The 19,409-nt window shown below is 50.2% G+C and overlaps 2 protein-coding genes and 1 long non-coding RNA gene across 27 annotated transcripts in view; 1 reads left to right on the top strand and 2 right to left on the bottom strand.

Moving 5' to 3' along the window:
- The window catches only part of LOC140684151 (uncharacterized), an 80,513-nt gene extending 67,620 nt beyond the window's left edge, over positions 1 to 12,893 (bottom strand). For 4 of the 25 annotated variants that reach the window (XM_072929031.1, XM_072929032.1, XM_072929035.1 and 1 more), the window contains exon 1: positions 9,479 to 10,155. In XM_072929031.1, coding sequence (XP_072785132.1) covers positions 9,479 to 9,614 — 136 coding nt within the window. In that variant the 5' untranslated portion in view covers positions 9,615 to 10,155. The other 21 variants (XR_012055950.1, XR_012055949.1, XR_012055951.1 and 18 more) reach the window with 13 other exon arrangements.
- On the bottom strand, positions 4,189 to 8,853 carry LOC140684153 (uncharacterized). The gene is made up of 2 exons (XR_012055955.1): positions 8,514 to 8,853; positions 4,189 to 8,413 (listed from the first exon to the last, which is right to left on the bottom strand). It is a non-coding gene; the product is annotated as an uncharacterized lncRNA (long non-coding RNA).
- Positions 12,894 to 13,277: 384 nt separating the features above from the next.
- POU3F4 (POU class 3 homeobox 4) lies at positions 13,278 to 15,295 on the top strand. Its single transcript, XM_002186587.6, has one exon. It carries the CDS (start codon positions 13,293 to 13,295, stop codon positions 14,409 to 14,411), a length of 1,119 nt encoding a protein of 372 aa, XP_002186623.4. The 5' UTR covers positions 13,278 to 13,292; the 3' UTR covers positions 14,412 to 15,295.
- Positions 15,296 to 19,409: the final 4,114 nt, after the last annotated feature.

The following is a 19,409-nucleotide window of genomic DNA, read 5'->3' as shown; positions in this document are numbered from 1 at the left end:
ACACATGATCCTTTGGAAAAGAGGTATTAAAGCTGGATTTCCTACAGGGCTGGGTCATTGCTGTGCTAGCTGACATTTGGGACTGTTTTTAACAAATGTGTATTATTTCATTGTTGAAAATGTTTGTCTGTTCTTGCAATAAGTAAACTTATAAAATTATTTTTCTGCGGGGGGGGGTGAAGGAATGGTTATGTTTCTTAGTGAGGAAGAGAAGAGAAGAGAAAGAAGAGAAGAAGAGAGAGAAGAGAAGAGAAGAGAAGAGAAGAGAAGAGAAGAGAAGAGAAGAGAAGAGAAGAGAAGAGAAGAGAAGAGAAGAGAAGAGAAGAGAAGAGAAGAGAAGAGAAGAGAAGAGAAGAGAAGAGAACTCCAATATGTTTTTATCAAACTTCTCTCATTTTCAAGAGGATGACTCTGCCCATGGTGAGATATCCAGGTTTTTTATCAAACACATTGGGAATTCTTGCCCTTATTCTTTCCTCGCCAAAGATAAATCAGTTGATAACACACAGGACAAAGACAGCAGACCCACAGGTTCACATTCTCTGTGGTTTTACATCTTGTGACTCCTCTGTTAGCCTGAAGTGGCACAAAAACACCAATGAGATCACAAAATAAAAAGAAAAATTTAAAAAAAAAAAAAGCTACCTCTCTTTTCCAAACACTAAAGCAAAATCTGACTTTCTAACTCGTTGTTCCAATATTACCCTATCAATAGCAGGGTTAATTTGGCAGCAGAGCATTTTTAGAGCACTCCTGCACCTCCCAAGCCTGGCAGATGCAGAGGCTGCAGCTCTTCTACCATGGCTCTCCAGCTCACAAACACCTCCACACACACAACTTTTCCTTCTTAGAGCATTACAAAAATCCCTGACATCTGTGTGACCCCCTAGTTTGGAACAGCATTTATGGACAAGGTTCATTTTGGGAGGCTGTTTCATCAGTCATAAGCTCACTAGCATATGAGAACTGCTTTTGTTTTATTCAATATTCCAAAAGAGTTTGTTCTTCCCTAACTAAAACATTTAATCTTGAGAGACTTTTATGTGCCCATTTTTAACTATTGCAGAAATTCAATTAACTGGATAATTATGAACACAATTACCATGGAGTGTTACATGTGATTGGGTGGTAGCAGTTACATGGCACACATAAACACTCAGGTTTGTGATTTCAAAACTTACAGCAACGATAATAAAAGCCAAAAATTCCCAAATATCATCCTTATTCTTTGGATTGCACGTATAAAAGGTTTTTTAAATGCTGTTCATATTTTTTTCCCCTGCCCATGGCAACAGGATTGTAATGAGACAATCTTTAAGGTCTTTTCCAACCCAAACCATTCCAATAGTCCATGATTTTTGTCATGAAAGGTTTTATTTTAGAAAACACATTATTTGCAACCAAATAGGCTGGACTACCAGCTGATTGAAGTCACCCAAACTGTGACAATTCACCTTAAACCTGGCCCCATTAACTTATTCCACTGCAAACTCCCAGCAAGGGCGGTAAATGGAGCCCCGGCGATATTTGCGTGGAGAGGGAAAGAGAAACTAAAATAAATAAGGAAAAAGAAAGGAAAACACATAAGTGGGAGGGTGAGGAACTCTAAAAACTCTTCAAAACTTTGCACAGGGGCACTGCCAAGGAGCTGAGTGCCCAGCTCAGCGTGGGTGCCCCAGGTGCAGGCGGCGGCTCAGGGGCAGGATGTGCCCGGCTGTGCCAGGGGCTGCCTGGCAGGAGCTTCCCAAAAAACCTCTGCAGGTGGCAGGAGCTGGGGATGTGTCCAGGAGCTGGGGATGTGGCCAGGAGCTGGGGATGTGTCCAGGAGCTGGGACTGTGGGGTGGCTCCTGCCAGGCTCAGCCCCAGCCCTCCAAGAGCTAAAACACGCCGGGGTTGCCGCACGCCATGAGGGGCAGCAAGGGCTCTGAGGATGTCACATTTTGGGGATTTAGGACTGATGTGGCTGAAAGGAAAGTTTAGGAGGACAGGCATGGTCAGGTTGCAGTCAGGCAAACAGCAAGTTTAGGATGGGCTCAGGCTGAGTACAGAAATTATCACCATGGTCACCATGCCAAAGTCCCCACTCGCCCACTGCTGTCCCACAGCTGAGGGTCTGTGGCACCTCTGGGCACAGGAATCTGCTGGCTCCTCACGGGCCCTCCCTGCTCACACCCTCATCACATCAATTCTGCACATCCAGGGCATGGCCATTGCCAGGCAAAACCACGAAGGAGGACAAGCATCTTCCAGAAGCTTTGATTACCTCAGACATTATCCAAAATCACTGGGATGTCACTTGTGCAGCCTTTGCTGGCACTGCACACATCCCTTGCTCCTGTAACCCAGCCTTGCTCCCCAAATTTCAGCACCACCCTGCGCAGGGATGTCAGCTCAAGGTCCAGCCCCACATTCTCCTCTAGTCTAACCCCATTTCTGCTGACACAGCAATATCTGCAGAGATCTCCACCTCACCCACCCCTTCTACAAGAGCTTTGTTTGCACAGGTGGCAAAGCCTCCCTCGAACTGCACCCAGGGTTTCATCCAGAGATGCCCATGGACCCCAAACACACAAGGAATCAACAGTCTTTTACCATAATCACTCTTCAAGTAATTGAAAATCAGAATTACCCATGTGGTTTCTCTACATAAAAAGTGATCTGCAACCTCCAAATCTGAATTCCAAACATGTTCGTGTGAAACATTCGAAATACAAAATGAAGTTCCAGCTCGGTCCTTGGTGGATGTCAGGCACGGCTGGAAAACTATTGCAGGTGTTATTTTAAATGAAAAAAAGTGAAGGGTGTAATAAGAATGGAGGTCAAAGCATTTCCAGACTTGCCAAGGGTTAGATCTCACCAACAGAGTAAAATATTTAAGCTTTAACAGAAAGCTATAAATGCAAATATATATAAAATGAAGCATAAAATAGGCTTCTTATAGAAATTCATCTCTCCTAACATGAACAGTACAAATATTTCACAACATGTCAAACCCACTGTATCTGTACATTCATGCTTTCCTCACTCCTGGCTCTATAACCACACAGAAATGTAATTTAACAGCACTGGTAACAGATTTCCAATCTTGGGGCATGGAACCTTTATCCCAAGGACCTGGTTAATAAATGGCAATAAATGGAAACAAAAGGCAGAAGGAGGAGACAGCAGCAGAGGGCTCAAACCCAGCCCAGCTGCCCTCACCCTCAGCCACCCCCTAAAACCACCCCAGATCCATCCCTGCAGATCGAGCTGCCATGTGGCTGTTTTCTAAAACAACATCTCACTCTGCTGTGGAAGAAATTTAGTCCCTATTCCTCTTTAATATTCATATGGAACAGAGCTACATTAACACTAAGTTTTAATTTCAGAAACATTCTGACATTTACCGAGAACAGATTCCAGCCCTGGTTTCACACCAGGGTTTTTTTTTCCATTATCACTGTTATTACTGGTATTAGTATCACTGCAGAAGTGATTAAAAGGTCCTGGATGTCTCATTAAAATAGTCTGGATCTACCTCCCTCTTCAGCACCAAGATACAATCTGTTGTTTTATAAATGGGAACCATCTTCCTGGAAATTTAATTTGATGTATTGCCTGTTCCTCTTTTCCTTGTGAAATGTAGGCACTTTTTGCTGTTTACATTGAATCTAAGAAATATTCTAAATATTTGAAGCAGAGGAAAAAATATTTATTACTGAATGCTGAATGCTCCCCAGATCTACTCATAAAATGTGAAAATAATAAAAGAGCAGCAACAAACCAACTCCTCAAAACTCTCAGGGAGGCTGAGGAGAGAAATCCCTCATGGAAGTTAACAGTTTTGGCCCCTACATCTACTTTCAGGTACTCATTTCAGCACAGATTTATGATTTTTCCAAAAGGGTTGGTTTAGCTGCAATTTTAGAAAAACACATTTTTGTTTCCCGAGATAGCCCAGCAGTTTAAGTACAAATGTTTGTGTCTCAGAGCTCTTTTCCATATCCTCCACTAAATAGGAATTCAAAGAGTCTTAGGCGCAGATTAAATGCTTTCAAAAATCAATTCTAGGCTGGCACAGAAGTCAACCAATCTGACCTCGTGATTACAGACTAAACACTTCCTTAGGAAGCAAAGTGGAGAAATATTTCATGTTTCAGTGATTATTTCAGATAGCACCACCACAAATAAAAAACGGAAACCACAGCAACATTTTAAAAAGTTTATCTAGGAATAATTGCATGAGGAACTAAAAGAGGCCTCATCAGAGGAGTGGGATATTGTAGCATTAAAATCCATTAACAAAAGGGAGGATTCAATAAACAGCTCATCCAAACTCTTAACAGGCACTTTGGGTTTCATAGAGTTTTGAGAAAAAAGAGAATCATATAACTCAGTTTGTACCTGATTGCTCTGACATTTTTACTTCTGGAACCTTAATCTCAAGACACAAAATGGCAAAGGAAGCAGCAGTGAGATATGTACTTATTTAATAGCAGAGGAGCCTCTTCCAGACTACCTTGGGACTGATACAAAAATAGGCTCCTTCAGCTCCATATTCCCTGGGACAGAGCTCAGATTTAATGCCCAAGCACTCCTTGGTGCCTTGCAAATGCATTTTTATTTTCCTTCTTACCAGTGTCAAGAGCAGGATAACCCCAGAGCTGTCACATAAACGTTTGCCTTGGTTTGATCCTCTAAAAGTGCTACCCAGTAATTAAATCCAGTTTGTATTTTTAAAGTGCACATGAAGAACTGTTCCACGCTGAGCCAAACTGCCTTGCATTTGTCTCCACCACCTCTCAGTTCTGGGAAATCCATAAATTCATTTGTCAAAGGTAAAAATGCTCCAGCAAAACTCCTTCTAAATCTTTTGAAATGGTTTGTTCAAACTCTTGACATAGCGTTTTGCTCTAAACAAATTTCTAGACAACCCTGTGATTTTCCATCTCAAAATATACTGTTTCCCTGCCATGAAACTGGAACAGAGGGTCTGAGAGAAAGGAAATTATTAAGCATTCTAGTGGGTTTTTTTCCAACAAAAACTAAGATAGAGGTCAATGAATAAGTATGTGCAGGCTGGAACTTAAATCCTCTGGGGTGACTGTAGGCTAATTAATAATTAATGCCAGAGACATGGTGTTTGAAATGCAGATGTGATAACTGGAGGCCTGGCAAAGCTGTTCAGAGGAAGCAGATTTGGATGCTATAGGGAATAGGCACTCCCTTGCCGGCTGGCTCTGAAAGCAGACCTGGGTGCAAAGCAGGGCCTATGGTTTAGATTATATTCCCCTCAGCTGTTAATTACCTGAACCTACTTTGAAGTTTTTCTCTTTTTATCCTCTGCATGAAAAGAGATTGGTTCAGCCAAGGGACTTGAAAAAATGATCAAATACATGGAGTAGAGGAGGGGAATAGAACTTCAGATATAAAAAAGATAAGGAAGAAAAACACTCAGGGAAACACACAGGAACATATTAGGAAGTGCCCGAGTGTGGCTCAATGTTTCAAGCGGGTTGTGCTGCTCTGAGTTATTTCAGCCATTAAGCAGAACCCCCCCGTGTTTTAGGAATAGATTTGTTAAAAGGGATCTCTTGCTGTATGTATAGAGTTTACAGTAATTATTTGATGAAAGTACCATAGGTGATTTCCTATGCTATTTTTAATTCAATAAAGTCATTTAAACCTCCTTGTGTTTGGGGCTATTTAATGAGGTGTGCAACATTAGCAGAATCACCAATGAGCTGTTCCTGCAAGTATTCAGATTTTGCTAAAAAACGCTCATTTTTGAAGGAAGAGACGGGCACAGGGTGGGCTCCTGGCTGCTGCAGCAAGGAAAGAGGGAATGTGCCCTCAGTGCCCTCAGCACCGCGGCTCCCTGGGCCTCGGGGGGCACCTGAGGGCAGCTGAACATTTCCATTGAGTCAGGGCCTGGCACAGGCAGGGGTGGGGAGGCAGAGGGGTGGGGATGAAGGCCGGGGAGGCAGAGCTGATGGGGATGAAGACAGAGGGACGCGGGAGGGATGGGGATGAAGGCAGCAGTGGGAAAGCGCAGGTGATGGGGATGAAGGCGGGGTGATGGCGATGAAGATGAGGAGAGGACCAGACAAGAAGTGGTTGGGATAAGGCAGAGGACCCCTCTGATCTCAGGAAAACACCCCGTGAGCAAAGGGGGTGTTGGGTGCCTCCTGGACGCCGCTGTCCCAGCGCAGGAGCCGCAGGAGCACGGGGCCGGTCCCTGCGCTGCCCCGGTGCCGGTGCCCGGTGCCGGTGCCCGGAGGGGCCGCGGAATCGCCTCTCGCCCCGGCTCGCTTTGCACAGACAGATCGTTCCCTTTTCAAAGCGACTCCAGAGTGGCTTTTTTTGCCGCTCTTCCCCGCTCGTTAGAGCCCGCCCGTTCAAAGGGGAAACTTCCCGGCAACTTCACTAAAACCCTTTGAACCAGGGGGAAGACAGTGGTATAATAATTTTTTTTCTGGGTCTACCTTTTTTTTTTTTCTTTTTCTCTGCAGTAGGGTGAAGCAATCTCTGATGAACTCAGAGCTGGCTGTGTTTAAAAATTAATTGGAAAATGCCCGTCTGCAAGGCGCAGGCGTCTGGCGTTTACACCTATCACCTTGGCATCGCGGCGCAGCTTCTCCTCCTGCTGAGGAGAGCCCACCTCGGCCCAAAACAAGAATTTTTATCCGTTTTTCTCTTTCCCAGCGCCGTCTTTCACCGTGACGTAGGAACCACGCGGCTGTGCTACATCCTCACGCAGAGGTGCACACCTGGGTGATGCTCTGGCTCCTTGCAGGGGTAATTCCCGGTGCCGCCGGGTTCTCCAGCCCTGGGACAGTTCCCTGCTGACAAAACTCCCAGCTGAAGGGATGAGTCCGTCCCGGGGTGGAAAATGCCTCGATTTCCACCCAAACGGGCGTGGGAAGCGCCTCCGTGGCCGCCTCGCGGGCGTGGGGTGGGCCGGGAGAGCCACGCCTGGGGGGGAAAGGGGCTTTTAATGGAATCACAACAGCCACACGGCTCCCTATTAAATCCTGCTAATTTTCTAGGTGAAGGCTGTGAAGTGAATGTGAGGAAGCATTAAAAGGGAATTGAATTTGCATTCCTTATGCTACAGGCACATGTTTACATGACCTTTAAAACAGAATTAAAGCTGTATCATCAGCAGCTGTAGGCAATTCACATTACTAAGGCAATCAAATCAGAAGGCTAAACTAACTATAAAACATAAATTAAACTGATAGAGAATCATCCTAATTCACTAGGTTTACTTGCAATTTACTTATCCGCTACTAGTAATTTCTAAACAGTTTGGAGAAGAGGCAAATAGGAAATACTGGGATGTGGCACTTCAAGAACGTGCTGTCCGAGGGGGAGAGCAGCTCTCCCGGGGTTCTCCATCAGGGAGCGCGGGGATAACACGGGCCCCTAGAGCTCCACGAAGGGACTGCAAACTGATACCTGCATGGCTGAACCCCAGCTCTGTGGGTTGGCTCAAGTCCCCCCCCACCGGAGTCCTTTCCTCTCTGGAGAACCCTCAGAGACACCGCTGATTTTCTAAAATATGAAATAACTCAATATCCAACACAGCTCGCGTTGCACCGCTGCCTTCTGCCCCCTCCCCCATCCCCAGAGGGACACTTTCCAATGTCTGAAGCACAGTAAAAAAAAAAAAAACCACAAAAATCGATACCGCCGGTGATTTCATTAAAAGTTTGCAGAGCGCCTTTCCCCGCTCCGCTCCGGCGCTCCCGGGCGGAGCGGGGCGGGCCCCGGGCACCCCCTGCCCCGGGCAGCCCCACTTTGATTTATTCCCATTTATTTCTCGCAGCCGAGCGCTGTCTCCCCCGCTTTGATGTGACTCTCCCGTGTGCGCTCCCGGGGCCCGCGGTGATTTATCGCCCGCCCGCCTCCCCCTGAACTTCTCCCCCACGGGCAGGGCGCGGAGGGGAAGGGATGCTGCAGCCTCCAGAGCCTTTCCCCGGCAGAGAAAAAAGCTGCCAGGAGGTGCCAGGGAACCGCACACGCTGGGGATGGAGCGCACGGGCTTTGGCAGGGGATGTTGGGGCTTTTTTTGGGGGACCCACGGAGGGCCACGCGTGAGCGAACGACACCCAGCCTGCCCCACCATCACCGTCCTGCGCTGCCCAAGCTCGATTCACGAAGGAAACATCTTTTAGCAACGCAGCCTGGCCTGAAAGTTCATTTTTATAACAGCTTTGGTTGGCGCGATCTGAAGGGAGCGGGGAGGAAACTTTCCAGCGAGCCATAAACACACGAAAGTCTGTGAGAAAACCAAGAATTAGCAGCAGCATCTACGTATTTATAAACGTAAATCTAGGGATGACGAGGCGCTTCAAAATGCAGGAGGCGTTTCAATCCCTCTGCGAGATCAGGAGCATCGCTGGATGCTTTGCACGCCGACAGCTACAGCTGGAAAAGCGTATAGTTAAATAAATAATAAATAAATAAATGAAAGGGAAAACACAACACATGAACCCAAACCCCACATGGAAATTGCTCGGTAAGCTACCAAACAGCAACGCAGGTATTTGTCATCCAAGGAACAGAGCGATTTGTCTTCAATGTCTCATTAGTCAACAGAGGTTAACTAGCCAGCCAGTTAGTGCGTGCTCAAATCCAACCCGTTCTCCTTTAAACATGTCTGAGCAGAAATCTGTCCGTTTGGAATCGTATTTGGATTATTTCTAAAGCACAAGGCGGGACGGCCTCTGGGGTGGCAGCAGCTGGGGGTGCCCATCTCTGACCGCATCCCCCCGTTTGCTGGGAGAAGCTTCACCGGAAAATAAAATTAAAAAAAAAATAAAACCAACAACAACAACAAAAAAAAAAAACAGCGACAAAACACAACCAACGACCTAAAAAGCACGGGATTTCGGTCCGGGATGAAAGCAGCGCGTTCTTGTCATCACGCCTGTTTGAATGGCACGGTGAGGAAAGTGCCTACGTAAAAGGGAAGGGATCGGCATTGTTGTGGGGTCTATTAACTCCTGCCGTGACCTCGGGAGCCGCCCGAGAGGAGAGCAGAGGAGAGGAGAGGAGAGGAGCGGGGCCGCAGCCCCTTCCCCGCCGCCTCTCCCATCCACACTTCTCCGCTCAACACAACAAACCCCAACCCGTGGCTTTCCCAGACGGCGAGACCGCTCCCGCGGCAAAAATGTGCGTTTTGGAGAGACTCCCCGGAATATTTACGGTTTTTTTGCTACGTCAACCAAATGTTCGAGACAAGACCTCCTAAAACCGACCCAGCTCAAAAATAACAGTGACCTGAACATGACGGGGTAGTGCACGAATGAACGACATTTTTTTGTTTTTTTCCCGCAGCGAGTACATTTTTCAAACATCAACAACGTGGGAAAAAAGATATTAATGATAATATTAATACTAATAACAATAACAGGCGATTCGAGCAGAGGAGCAAAGGGTCGACTAAACCGCTTCGGAAATCGCAGCAGTTAGAATACAAATACTATTTACCTTGTGATTTTTCCTGCCCGGGATTGGCTTTATTGTCCCTCCCTGGACCAGCCCAGCCGCAGCCACGCTCCCTCCGTGCCGGGCTCTTTGCTGCCGGGCTGGTGCTGGGAGAGATTTGGGGGTGGGGGGGCCGCATTCATTCCTACATTAGGACTAGTTTAATTTGCAATCTGTCAGTCCATCTCCTGGCTGTGGCTCGGAGATGGCTGTGTGGCTCTCTCCCTCCTCTCTCCCTGCACAGCATTTACTCACGTTCAAGAGCAGCCAACAGAGACCGAAAAAAAAAAAAAAAAAAAAAAAGAACTAATTGAGCTTGTGTCGGTATTGGCTAATTTCTGCTAATACTCTGTAAATTCCTTTTTGCTTCCTAAGCTTCCCCCACGCTGGTTAGGTGTTCCCAAAGCCTCTCCGGAGCTCCAGGAGCCGCTTTCTCAGCACGGATGGGCGGCTGGGCTGCAGCAGGAGCCCCAGCGCCTGGATGTACACAATGCAAACCTTAACTCCTGGCTCCAGAAACGGTTAAATTGCCCTTTCCCAGCCCCCACCCCCGTTATGATTGACTCTGTTTTTAAATTTGCACTTGTTCCCACCAAGCGCAATCTAACTCGTCCTGTCTCTAAAGTGAACTTGTGTTGAAGGTGAAGTTTTCAATATAGAGGTCACGACACCGAGGCACAGCTTACCGCTCCGAGCTTCATGCTGTATTAAACACAATCAAAACGAACCCCTTTTAGACCTTTTTTTTTTTTTTTTCCCTCTCTCTCCTTCCCCTCCCGCGGATGAACAATGAGAGGAGTGGAAGGGGGGTGGGGGGGAATCTCTTAAATATAATAAAATCAGCTCTGTCACGATAATAACCGCGTTGGTGGGTTCAGGTGCCAACCTCCAGCGCGGTGGGGAACGGGCTCATCCCGAAGGGGCTGGAGCGGGGCCAGCCAGCCCTGCCCCACGCGTGGGTGACACCGCCGGTGACACCGAGGGGACAGCCGGTGACCGGAGGAAGCCCCGGTGCCACCGGTGCCAGGGGGACTCGCAGCAGTCCCAGCTCCTGCACTTCAAAGCGGGGCGTTCTCCATAGCGACTTCTCGCTGCCCCAGGACGGTGGCTGCCTCCAGCTATTGTGAGAGCTTTTTCACGCCAAAGATTTAGCAGCAAAAATAGATATTAAAGGCAGTTATTTGCTGAGGAAACGCGGGTCCTTCAGGGGCGGGGGCGCCCAGAGCCAAAGGGTTCGAGCGCACAGTCCGAACCCAAAAAGTTTTTTTAAAAATTTTTTTTAATCAAAAAAAAACTTTATTGGGTTTCGGTCTATGAAAAATAAGTTACAAATTCTTGCAACAGTAGCTTTGCATGTACTTATTTTTCTCCCATGTCCAGACGGGGTCGGCTATTGAATAAGGCTCTTTTATTCTGCATGGGGCAGGGGATTTGTGGCCATGGTCCCCCTTTTATTCCTCTCTCTATGGAAACCCAGATCATGGGGAGAAAAATGCGAGGCTGAATAAAGAAAAGCAGCAGAAAGGACCGCTTGAGAGCGGCATCTGTTACACTTGGGAAGTTAGACTGACAGGAAAGAGCTAAAGAAACCCTCTCCAGCAGATTAGTTAGAACAGCAAGAAGATTTAACTATATGCAGATAAAAACACTATAAAATCCACCATACTCTGCTATAGGCGAGGTGAGAGCCGCCTCGGCAGGAGCAGAGCCGGGCTCTGCCTTAGCTACATTTGCAGCAAAGATTAAAATGGGACGTTCGGGGTTTTATTTCCCTGCCAGAGACTCTGCCTTAATTAAACGGCGGATCTGAACATCTATTTTCACGGGCAATGGGATTTGAAAAATTGTTTCGGAAGTTAAAGTGCAAATTAATTTTAAATAATTTAGTTACGTTTTTATACAGTGCGGATTTGATGTTGTTGAGGGGGGGGTGGTGGTTTTATTATTTTGTTGTTGGTTTTTTTTCCCCCGCGGGCTGCGGTGATGTTTATTTCGAGGTGCTTGTGAAGGCGGAGAGTGGGGGGGAAAAAAAGGAAAGAAGGAAGGGGGGAGGAAAAAAAAAAAAAAGAAAAGGAAAGGGGAAAAAATAAAAAGGAAAGGCAAAAAAAAAAAAAAAACCAACGAGGAAGAGGCTGCTGCGATAACTCCTTCGCTGCCCTCCCCGCGCTCGGCCGCGGAGCTGCGCGCCCCGCACCGCCCGCACCGCCCCGCGCCGGGACCGCGGCTCCAGCGGGGACATCCCCAGCTCCCGGCCCTCCCGCCGACCCCCCCGCCGCCCCTCTGCCCGCAAACTTCATGCTTTTATTTACTTTTCCTTATTTTGGATTTATTTTCCGAGCCGCCCCCCCCACCCCCCTGTCCCCGCACCCCCGCGGGCGCGCAGCGCAGCGCTCGCACGGAGGGGACCCGCAGAGTTCCCGATATATCGCGATTTGCCCCGGCCCTCTCTGCTCCTCACCCCCCAGCCCTGCCTTTACCCCTCTCACACGCTGCCCCGGCGAGAAATTATTGTGATTATTATTATTATAATGAGGAAAGCGATGGGACCCGGCTCGGAAGGAACCAGAGGAGCGCTCACCTTATTTAGATCTATTTTCTCATTTTCTTGAATTTTCTTCAGATCTGTCTTCTCAGAGAAACTAATGCCTTAATGACTTTCTGGTAGCTGCAAGCCTTCTTTTATTTCTGCTAAATATATGAAAATGTATGCAAATTTAAATCAAGCTTAACCTAGGAGCTCTTGCAATATATTTAATGGAATTTCAAACCAATAAGGGGACTCTGATGCAGTCTTCTGGAAGTGCAAATATAATTAGGCAGCTCGGTTACCTCCAAAACGATGCAGGGAAAGGTCATTTTGGAACTCGGGAGCGGGTCGGGGGTCCCGGGGCTGCGGCTCCGCCCGCCCCGCCGGGGCTCCGCGGGTGCGGAGCTCTGCCCGCCGGGCCCGAGCGAGCCGGGGGGCTCCGCGCTCCCCCCGCTCGTCCCGCGGGGGGGTCCCGAGCATATTCCCCTTATTCTTTTCCCTTTTCTCACTTTTCCCCCCTTTTTTCTTCTTTTTTCCCGGTTTTGCCCTGCAGCCTGCCCGCCAGGCGCGCAGCAGCGGCGCACCGCGCCCGCGCTGCCAACTTTGAGGAGCATCCGCCGGGATTTAGCGGCGGCGAGGTGGAGAAGCTCCTTTTTTGGGGCTGTTTTTTATTATTTGGGGTTTTTCTCCGTTTTTTGTTTGTTTTTTTTTTTTTTTTTTCCTGCCGAGCACGGCCCGGGGCAGGCGGGGACGCGCGGCTCAGGGCAGCCGCACCGGGGGAGGAGCGGAGAGGAGCGGAGCGGGCTCCGCGCACCGGAGCGCGCCCGGACCGGCGGGCGGGGGCAGCGCCGGGGTGGTCCCGCGGGGCTGCCGCCGGGGCGCCGCCGTTTAACCTCTGCCCGCCGCTAATCGCTCCCCATTTAAGCCGTGCCCCCCGCGCCCCCCCGTTCCCAGGCGCTCCCCATTTAAGCCGTGCCCCCCCCGCGGGCCCCGCCGCTCCCCGCCCGGCGCGGAAGGAGTTAAGCGGCGGGGCCGCCTCACGGCCGTCCCCCGGTGCCGGCGGAGTGATTCACTTCCTGCCTCGCGCCCGCGCGGCCCCGCGGCCCCGCCCCGCCGCCGCTCGCCCCGCCTCCGCCCCGCGCCCATTGGTCGGCTCTGCCGCCGGCGCGCCCCCATTGGCCGGCGCGGCTGCCAGTCGCGGCGCGGCCGCCGCCGGTCCGCCGTGCCGGTGGATGTCAAAGGCTGGCGCGGCGGCGGCGGCACAGTATAACTCGTGGGGCTGCCGCGGCCATGGCCACAGCCGCCTCCAACCCCTACGGCCTGCTGGGCGCCGGCGCGCTCGCCCACGCCGAGGGCGCGGGCATGCAGCAGGGCAGCCCGTTCCGCAGCCCGCAGAAGCTGCTGCAGAGCGAGTACCTGCAGGGCGTCCCCGGCAATGGGCACCCGCTGGGGCATCACTGGGTGACCAGCCTGAGCGACGGCGCGCCCTGGCCCGCGGCGCTGGCGGGCGGCCCGCTGGAGCAGCCCGACGTGAAGCCGGGCCGCGAGGACCTGCAGCTGGGCGCCATCATCCACCACCGCTCGCCCCACGTCTCCCATCACTCGCCCCACGCCAACCACCCCAGCGCCTGGGGCGCCAGCCCGGCGCACAGCGCCTCGCTGGCCGCCCCCCCCGCCGCCGCCGCCGCCGCCGCCGCCGGGCAGCCCCTGAGCGTGTACTCGCAGGGCGGGTTCGCGGTGGGCGGCATGCTGGAGCACGGCGGGCTCACCCCGCCGCCCGCCGCCGCCGCCGGGCAGGGCTTGCACCCGGGGCTGCGCGGCGAGGCCGGCGGCGAGCACGGCGAGCTGGGCGGCCACCACTGCCAGGACCACTCGGACGAGGAGACGCCGACCTCGGACGAGCTGGAGCAGTTCGCCAAGCAGTTCAAGCAGCGCCGCATCAAGCTGGGCTTCACCCAGGCCGACGTGGGGCTGGCGCTGGGCACCCTGTACGGCAACGTCTTCTCGCAGACCACCATCTGCCGCTTCGAGGCCCTGCAGCTCAGCTTCAAGAACATGTGCAAGCTGAAGCCGCTGCTGAACAAGTGGCTGGAGGAGGCCGACTCCTCCACCGGCAGCCCCACGAGCATCGACAAGATCGCGGCGCAGGGGAGGAAGAGGAAGAAGCGGACCTCCATCGAGGTGAGTGTCAAGGGCGTGCTGGAGACGCACTTCCTCAAGTGCCCCAAGCCGGCCGCCCAGGAGATCTCCTCGCTGGCGGACAGCCTGCAGCTGGAGAAGGAGGTGGTGCGGGTCTGGTTCTGCAACCGGCGGCAGAAGGAGAAGCGCATGACCCCTCCGGGCGAGCAGCCGCAGCACGACGTGTACTCGCACGGCGTGAAAACGGACACGGCCTGCCACGACCTCTGACCGCGGTGCGGCCCCGGGACTGCCCGGCCGCGGGACTGCCCGCCGCCTTTAACTTATGCTTTCGGGAGACGCGGCCAGGGCTGCCCGCCCGCCGCCGCCTCGGCAATATTTTTTTTTTTTTTTTCCTCTCTCCGACCTTTCCGCTGGTCACACACGGTGTTTACTCGCAGACAAGGTTTGTTTTCGGTCTCTGCTAGGATGAAGGAAAAAAAGAAAAAAGAAAAAAAAAAAAGACGCATTAAAAAAAAAAAAACCCAACCAACCAACCCCACCGCAAAACAAAACCCAAACAAAAGGGAAGAAAAAAAAAACAGAGAAAATTAAAAAAAAAAAAAAAGGGGTAACCCACGGAAAAATAGAAAATTTTAAAAAGAAAAAAAAAGAACGAAAGACCCGACAGAAAAGGAAAGACAGATGTGTGCCTATGAATAACCTTCCAGCGCCTTGGTTATATCAGCTGTATTTCAGGTGAATCTGTTTTACAATAGACTAGTTTTGCATTTTTAAAGACTTATATAGCGTTTTTAAATGTCTGAGGTGTTTTACTACAAACTGTACACAATATTTGTGACCTAATTTGTATCGAATTGAGCAGTCCAAACGTTCCTCCCTTCCCCAAGCACCGGCAGTGTCACCCAGCGGGGCCGGGGCAGGGCGGCCGCGGCCCTTCCTCACCCCCCCCCGAGGAGATGGGGCTCCCTCCGCGCCCACGGAGCCCCGCACCGATGTGAAGAACAGGCTTATTTGTTGCAGCTTTTTTCTTCCTTTTCAAGAACTTCCCAACACCGTAAAACGGTCGGGTCACAAGCCTGACCTCCCCCCTCCCTTCTTCTCACAAGGAAAAAAAAATTATATATATATATATATATATGTATATGTATATATATATAAAATAATTATTTCTAGGAGAATTACCCGAAATTAAGCATCACAACCAAACCCGTGGCATTTGCCAGTCTTTTTCTTTCCGAAGATGAGTTGGGCTTTTTGATCAGCGCCAGACTGAGAGGTCTGTAGTAAAACACCTTTATCCTTCTGCGCTTTCGCTTCGGAAATCGGTTTCTCTGTATTTTGTTTCGATAGTGAAGAGGAATGAGGTGTCGGGGGGGAGGGAGGGAAGAGGACAGAAAACGCCCGCATTTGGTTCACGCTGAGCTTCTTTCCGCGTCGCAGGGAGATGCTGGATTTGTGGAAAAGCTTTTCTAGGGGGGAGGGCGGCGGGGGGGAGGGAGGGGGGAGGAAAAAAAAATCATAATAATCACTGACAAAACAAAACAGGGAGAGAAAGAAACAAAAAAACCACAAACCCTCAACCACCAAAACAAAGTCACTATAATGCAAACGCCGTTTTTCGGGCGCAGGGAAGTGCTGAGCTGCACCCGCCCCCTCTCCCCCTGTCCCTCCCAGCCCGGGGCTGTGTTGTCCCCAAGGGCGGGGGGTCCGTGTGTGTCTGTCTGTCTGTCTGTCCGTGTGTGTGTGCGCACCCCCCGAGCCCCCGGGGCCGCCGGGCAGGGCCGGGCTCCCCCCCAACCCCGTTCCCGGGGCTGCACCCGCGGCCCCCCGAGGGCCGGGCCGGTCCCCGCTCCGCAGCTCCCGCACAGCATCCCCCCCTCCTTCCTTTCCTTTCCTCTCCCCCTCCTTCCCTCCTCCAGATTTTTTCCTTTCCACATTTATATTTTTCAAGTATTTTTCAGTAAGCGCTTAAAAAAAAAAAAAAAAAAAAGAAAATAGGAGAAAAAAAAAAAGAAATTAAGAGAAAAAGAAAAAAAAAAAAACTCGACACTGAGGACCTGCCTATTTCTGCCAACTTTATAACTGTACAGTTTTGTATATTAAACGTTTTTTGGAAGTTATTAATTTAAAGAAAGATCATTTAGTTTATTCATTTAGTAACTGATGTATAATAAACGCTATTTTCATTAAAGGTTGCTTTTTTCAACTATTTTATCCAAAATTGCCTATTGCAGTTGCCAACAATTATTTATTTTCAATAAATTCCGCATTATGTTTAAAAAAAAAAAGAAAGAAAAAAGCGTTTCAGAAAGAAACAACAAAAAAAAAAGAAGCCTAAATGAGTGTTGGATAAAAATAATAACGAAACACACGAGTGGCTGTAACGTTTGGTTGTCGACCAGTTTTAGTCAAGGGGTTTATATTGACGCAATATTTTATTGTTGTAAAAGGAAAAAAAAAAAAAGAAATTAAAAAAAAAAACAAACCAAAAGGTTTAAATAAACATTTTTACGAAAGAAAAACCAAATAGCTGGAAAAGTGCGGGTGCGTGGTTTGTGCGCTGGCCGAGCCGGGCTGCGGGGGCTCCCCCGGCCCCCAGCCCCGGGCACGGCCGGGGGGGCTGATCCGGGCAGTGCCGCTGACACCTGCCGCGGCTTCGGGCTGCGGGAAAATAAAGCGCTTTTGAGGCGGAAAATGGATCCGTGCGGCTTTGGCAGGGCAGGGCAGGGCAGGGCAGCGTGTGTCCGCGGCCGGAGCCGCGCCTCGGTGCGTTCTGTGCGCGTCTCTATCGATATTCGTGCGCTGCCCCGGCTGCGGTTACCGGCACCGAGCGGGGCACCGAGCGGGGCACCGGGCAAGTTTCTTTTGTTCCGCCCGTCCCCCGCCCACCGTGCCCGGGCCGGAGGGGCCGCAGCGCCGAGCCCCGTCCCCGCCCCGGGCCGCTCCCCCGGCGGGGAGGGCGGCGTGCGGAGGAACAATGACATTTAATAATCGCATCTACCGGGGCTGCAGGGGGAGGCAGGAGAGCAGCAAAACTTCAAGGGATCGCCAGCCAAACGGGCTTTTATTTATTTTATTATTTTTTTTTCTTCTCCCCCTTTCTGAAGCCGAACCTCGGAGAAAACAATACCCAACCCTTCTGCCAGCAGTGTAGGGGTGGGGGGAATTTTACCTTTAGGAATCCTGAGCAGCGCCCGAGCAGGGAGCGAGCCCTCGTCTTCAATAAGCAGCAGCACGCGAGTGGACAGGCACCTTCCCAGTGCACAGCAGCCCTCCTGCACCTGGCAGCGAGAGGGACTTGGGATGCGAACAGTGGGCCCTGCATTGTTTCTGAACCGTAAATGTGATTTATTTCATTGGTGAATCTCTGGGAGCTGCAGCACCGCGGGGCAGCGGGCCTGCGGCCGCCCTGCGCTGGGCAGCGGGGCCCGGGTGGCTCCGCAGCGGGACCGCCACCTCCGGCTCTCTCCACGAGGATTACAGCAGCAGCAGAAGGAAATATAACCCCGCAAAGCCCGATTTTTCAGTCAGCTCCAGGAACAGGATGAATGTGGCGTAGGCACCAAAGCAGGAGTAAAGAGCCGTGGTTTGTGAGCAGCCCCAGCTGAGGACACGGAGGAGAATCCAGGTTAAAGCAGCTCACGGTGCCTCTGAGCATGCAGGACACAGAGAGGCAAAGCTCCTAAAGGCAGCCTTGCTTTGGAGGAGGGACAGAAGGCGTTTCACTGAAATTAGCCCGTTTTAGAGCCCTTTGGCTGCTCTGTAAATACAACCACAGCAAGGGCTGGGTTATGGCTTATTTTAAAACAAATTAGGTTGAGACAAAAGAGATGCAATGAAAGACGAAATCAAGTAAGTTTATAAACAGAAGCACTTCAAAGGCTGCTGGAAAGCTGCAGAAAATAGGAGAATTTCGTTTAAAGAAAAGAAAATCTCTGCTGGTTATTGCCCATCGATTTCAGTGTTCCTGCGAGCAAAAGGAAACTCTTTTGTGCCACCTAATGTTAAGTACAGATCACTGTTGTCTTCTTCGCTGCCCATCCATGGTGAGCGTGGGGAGCCCTCGGGATGCTGAGCCCATCAGGGTGGAGCTCAGCACCCCAAAGTCCCACCAAACCAAGGGCAGGGAGAGAGAAACCAGCTTCACAGTTACCTTCTGAATTTAGGGATTAAAAAAAAAAAATAGCTCAGGAGGGGGTGGAGAAAAGCACGGGGTAGAATCATAAGAATGAGAGACTCCAAATTTGGGCTTTGTTATAAAAAAGTAGCAGCAGAGCGATCACATCCAGGGTTTATATAAGCTGCCCACCCCCAAGCTCCATCTCAGCAGCCTCTGGGCTTGGGGGAGCTTCTCCCCCTGCTCTCCTCAAGAACCCAAGTGGTCTGGCCTTTGCACACCCGTGTCTCCCAGCTGGAAGAATTTTGGTGTGTATTTAGCAGCCATTCACATTAATTTAGAATGTAAATATCTCACACAATCCTTTAAAGAAAGGGCTGAAAGCAAGTGTTTCTCAGATAACAATAAATTGCATCATTTTTGTGATTTTAATGGTGAGTGTTAAACATCTTTAGTAATTTTCGAGGCTGAATCTTCTGTGCTTTTCATATTATACTGAAAGAAAAAAGAACAAGAGGCTTCCTTTGGGTTAAGTTTTAAATATTTGTAAGCTGTGCTCTTTAAAGATGGCCAGGACATGGGAGAGGGTTCTCTTGAAAGCAAAAAATTACTGGAAATAAGCAGAGGTGCCATTTCACTTTAGGTTGGTTACTATAGATCATTCAAAATATGAACCAGCCAATCCATACCTAGACTACATTTGACCAACATGTTTTTTAAATCTCTCAAAATCGAGTATTTTGAGTTTTTCTTTCAGTATTTTTAGGATTGGATTCCCTAGGTTTGGGCAGAACAGATGAGAGCAACCTGGTCCTCTTGGGCTGCATCCATCTACCAAAACCACCACTGATTTTAGGGCAGATCCACATGTGGATGGAGGCACATTTATAAGCTCAGTCCTTCCCCCTGGAGCATGTGGGGCTGGGGGTGGATGCCCTAATCCCAAAACCCAGACAAAATTCATTGTTTACTCACCAGAGCAATCAGTGAGCTCACCATGCAAATGGAGACTCATTCATCTTTGCACAACTGAATTCCAGGGTTCCATCCTAGGAAAAAATAGGTATACAATATTTCAGGCAGGTGACCAATCTGCTCAATATCCCCCCAAAATACCCACAAACATCAGGGCCTACATTTGTACTCTC

This window comes from Taeniopygia guttata, chromosome 4A, assembly GCF_048771995.1.
Source record: "Taeniopygia guttata chromosome 4A, bTaeGut7.mat, whole genome shotgun sequence".
NCBI lineage: Eukaryota > Metazoa > Chordata > Aves > Passeriformes > Estrildidae > Taeniopygia > Taeniopygia guttata.
Note: the sequence above shows the minus strand (reverse complement) of the source record. Positions and strands in the feature narration are given on the sequence as shown.

Coding starts and splice junctions, on each gene's coding strand:
- POU3F4 (XM_002186587.6), top strand. CDS start 13,293: ATGGCCACAGCCGCCTCCAACCCCTACGGCCTGCTGGGCGCCGGCGCG.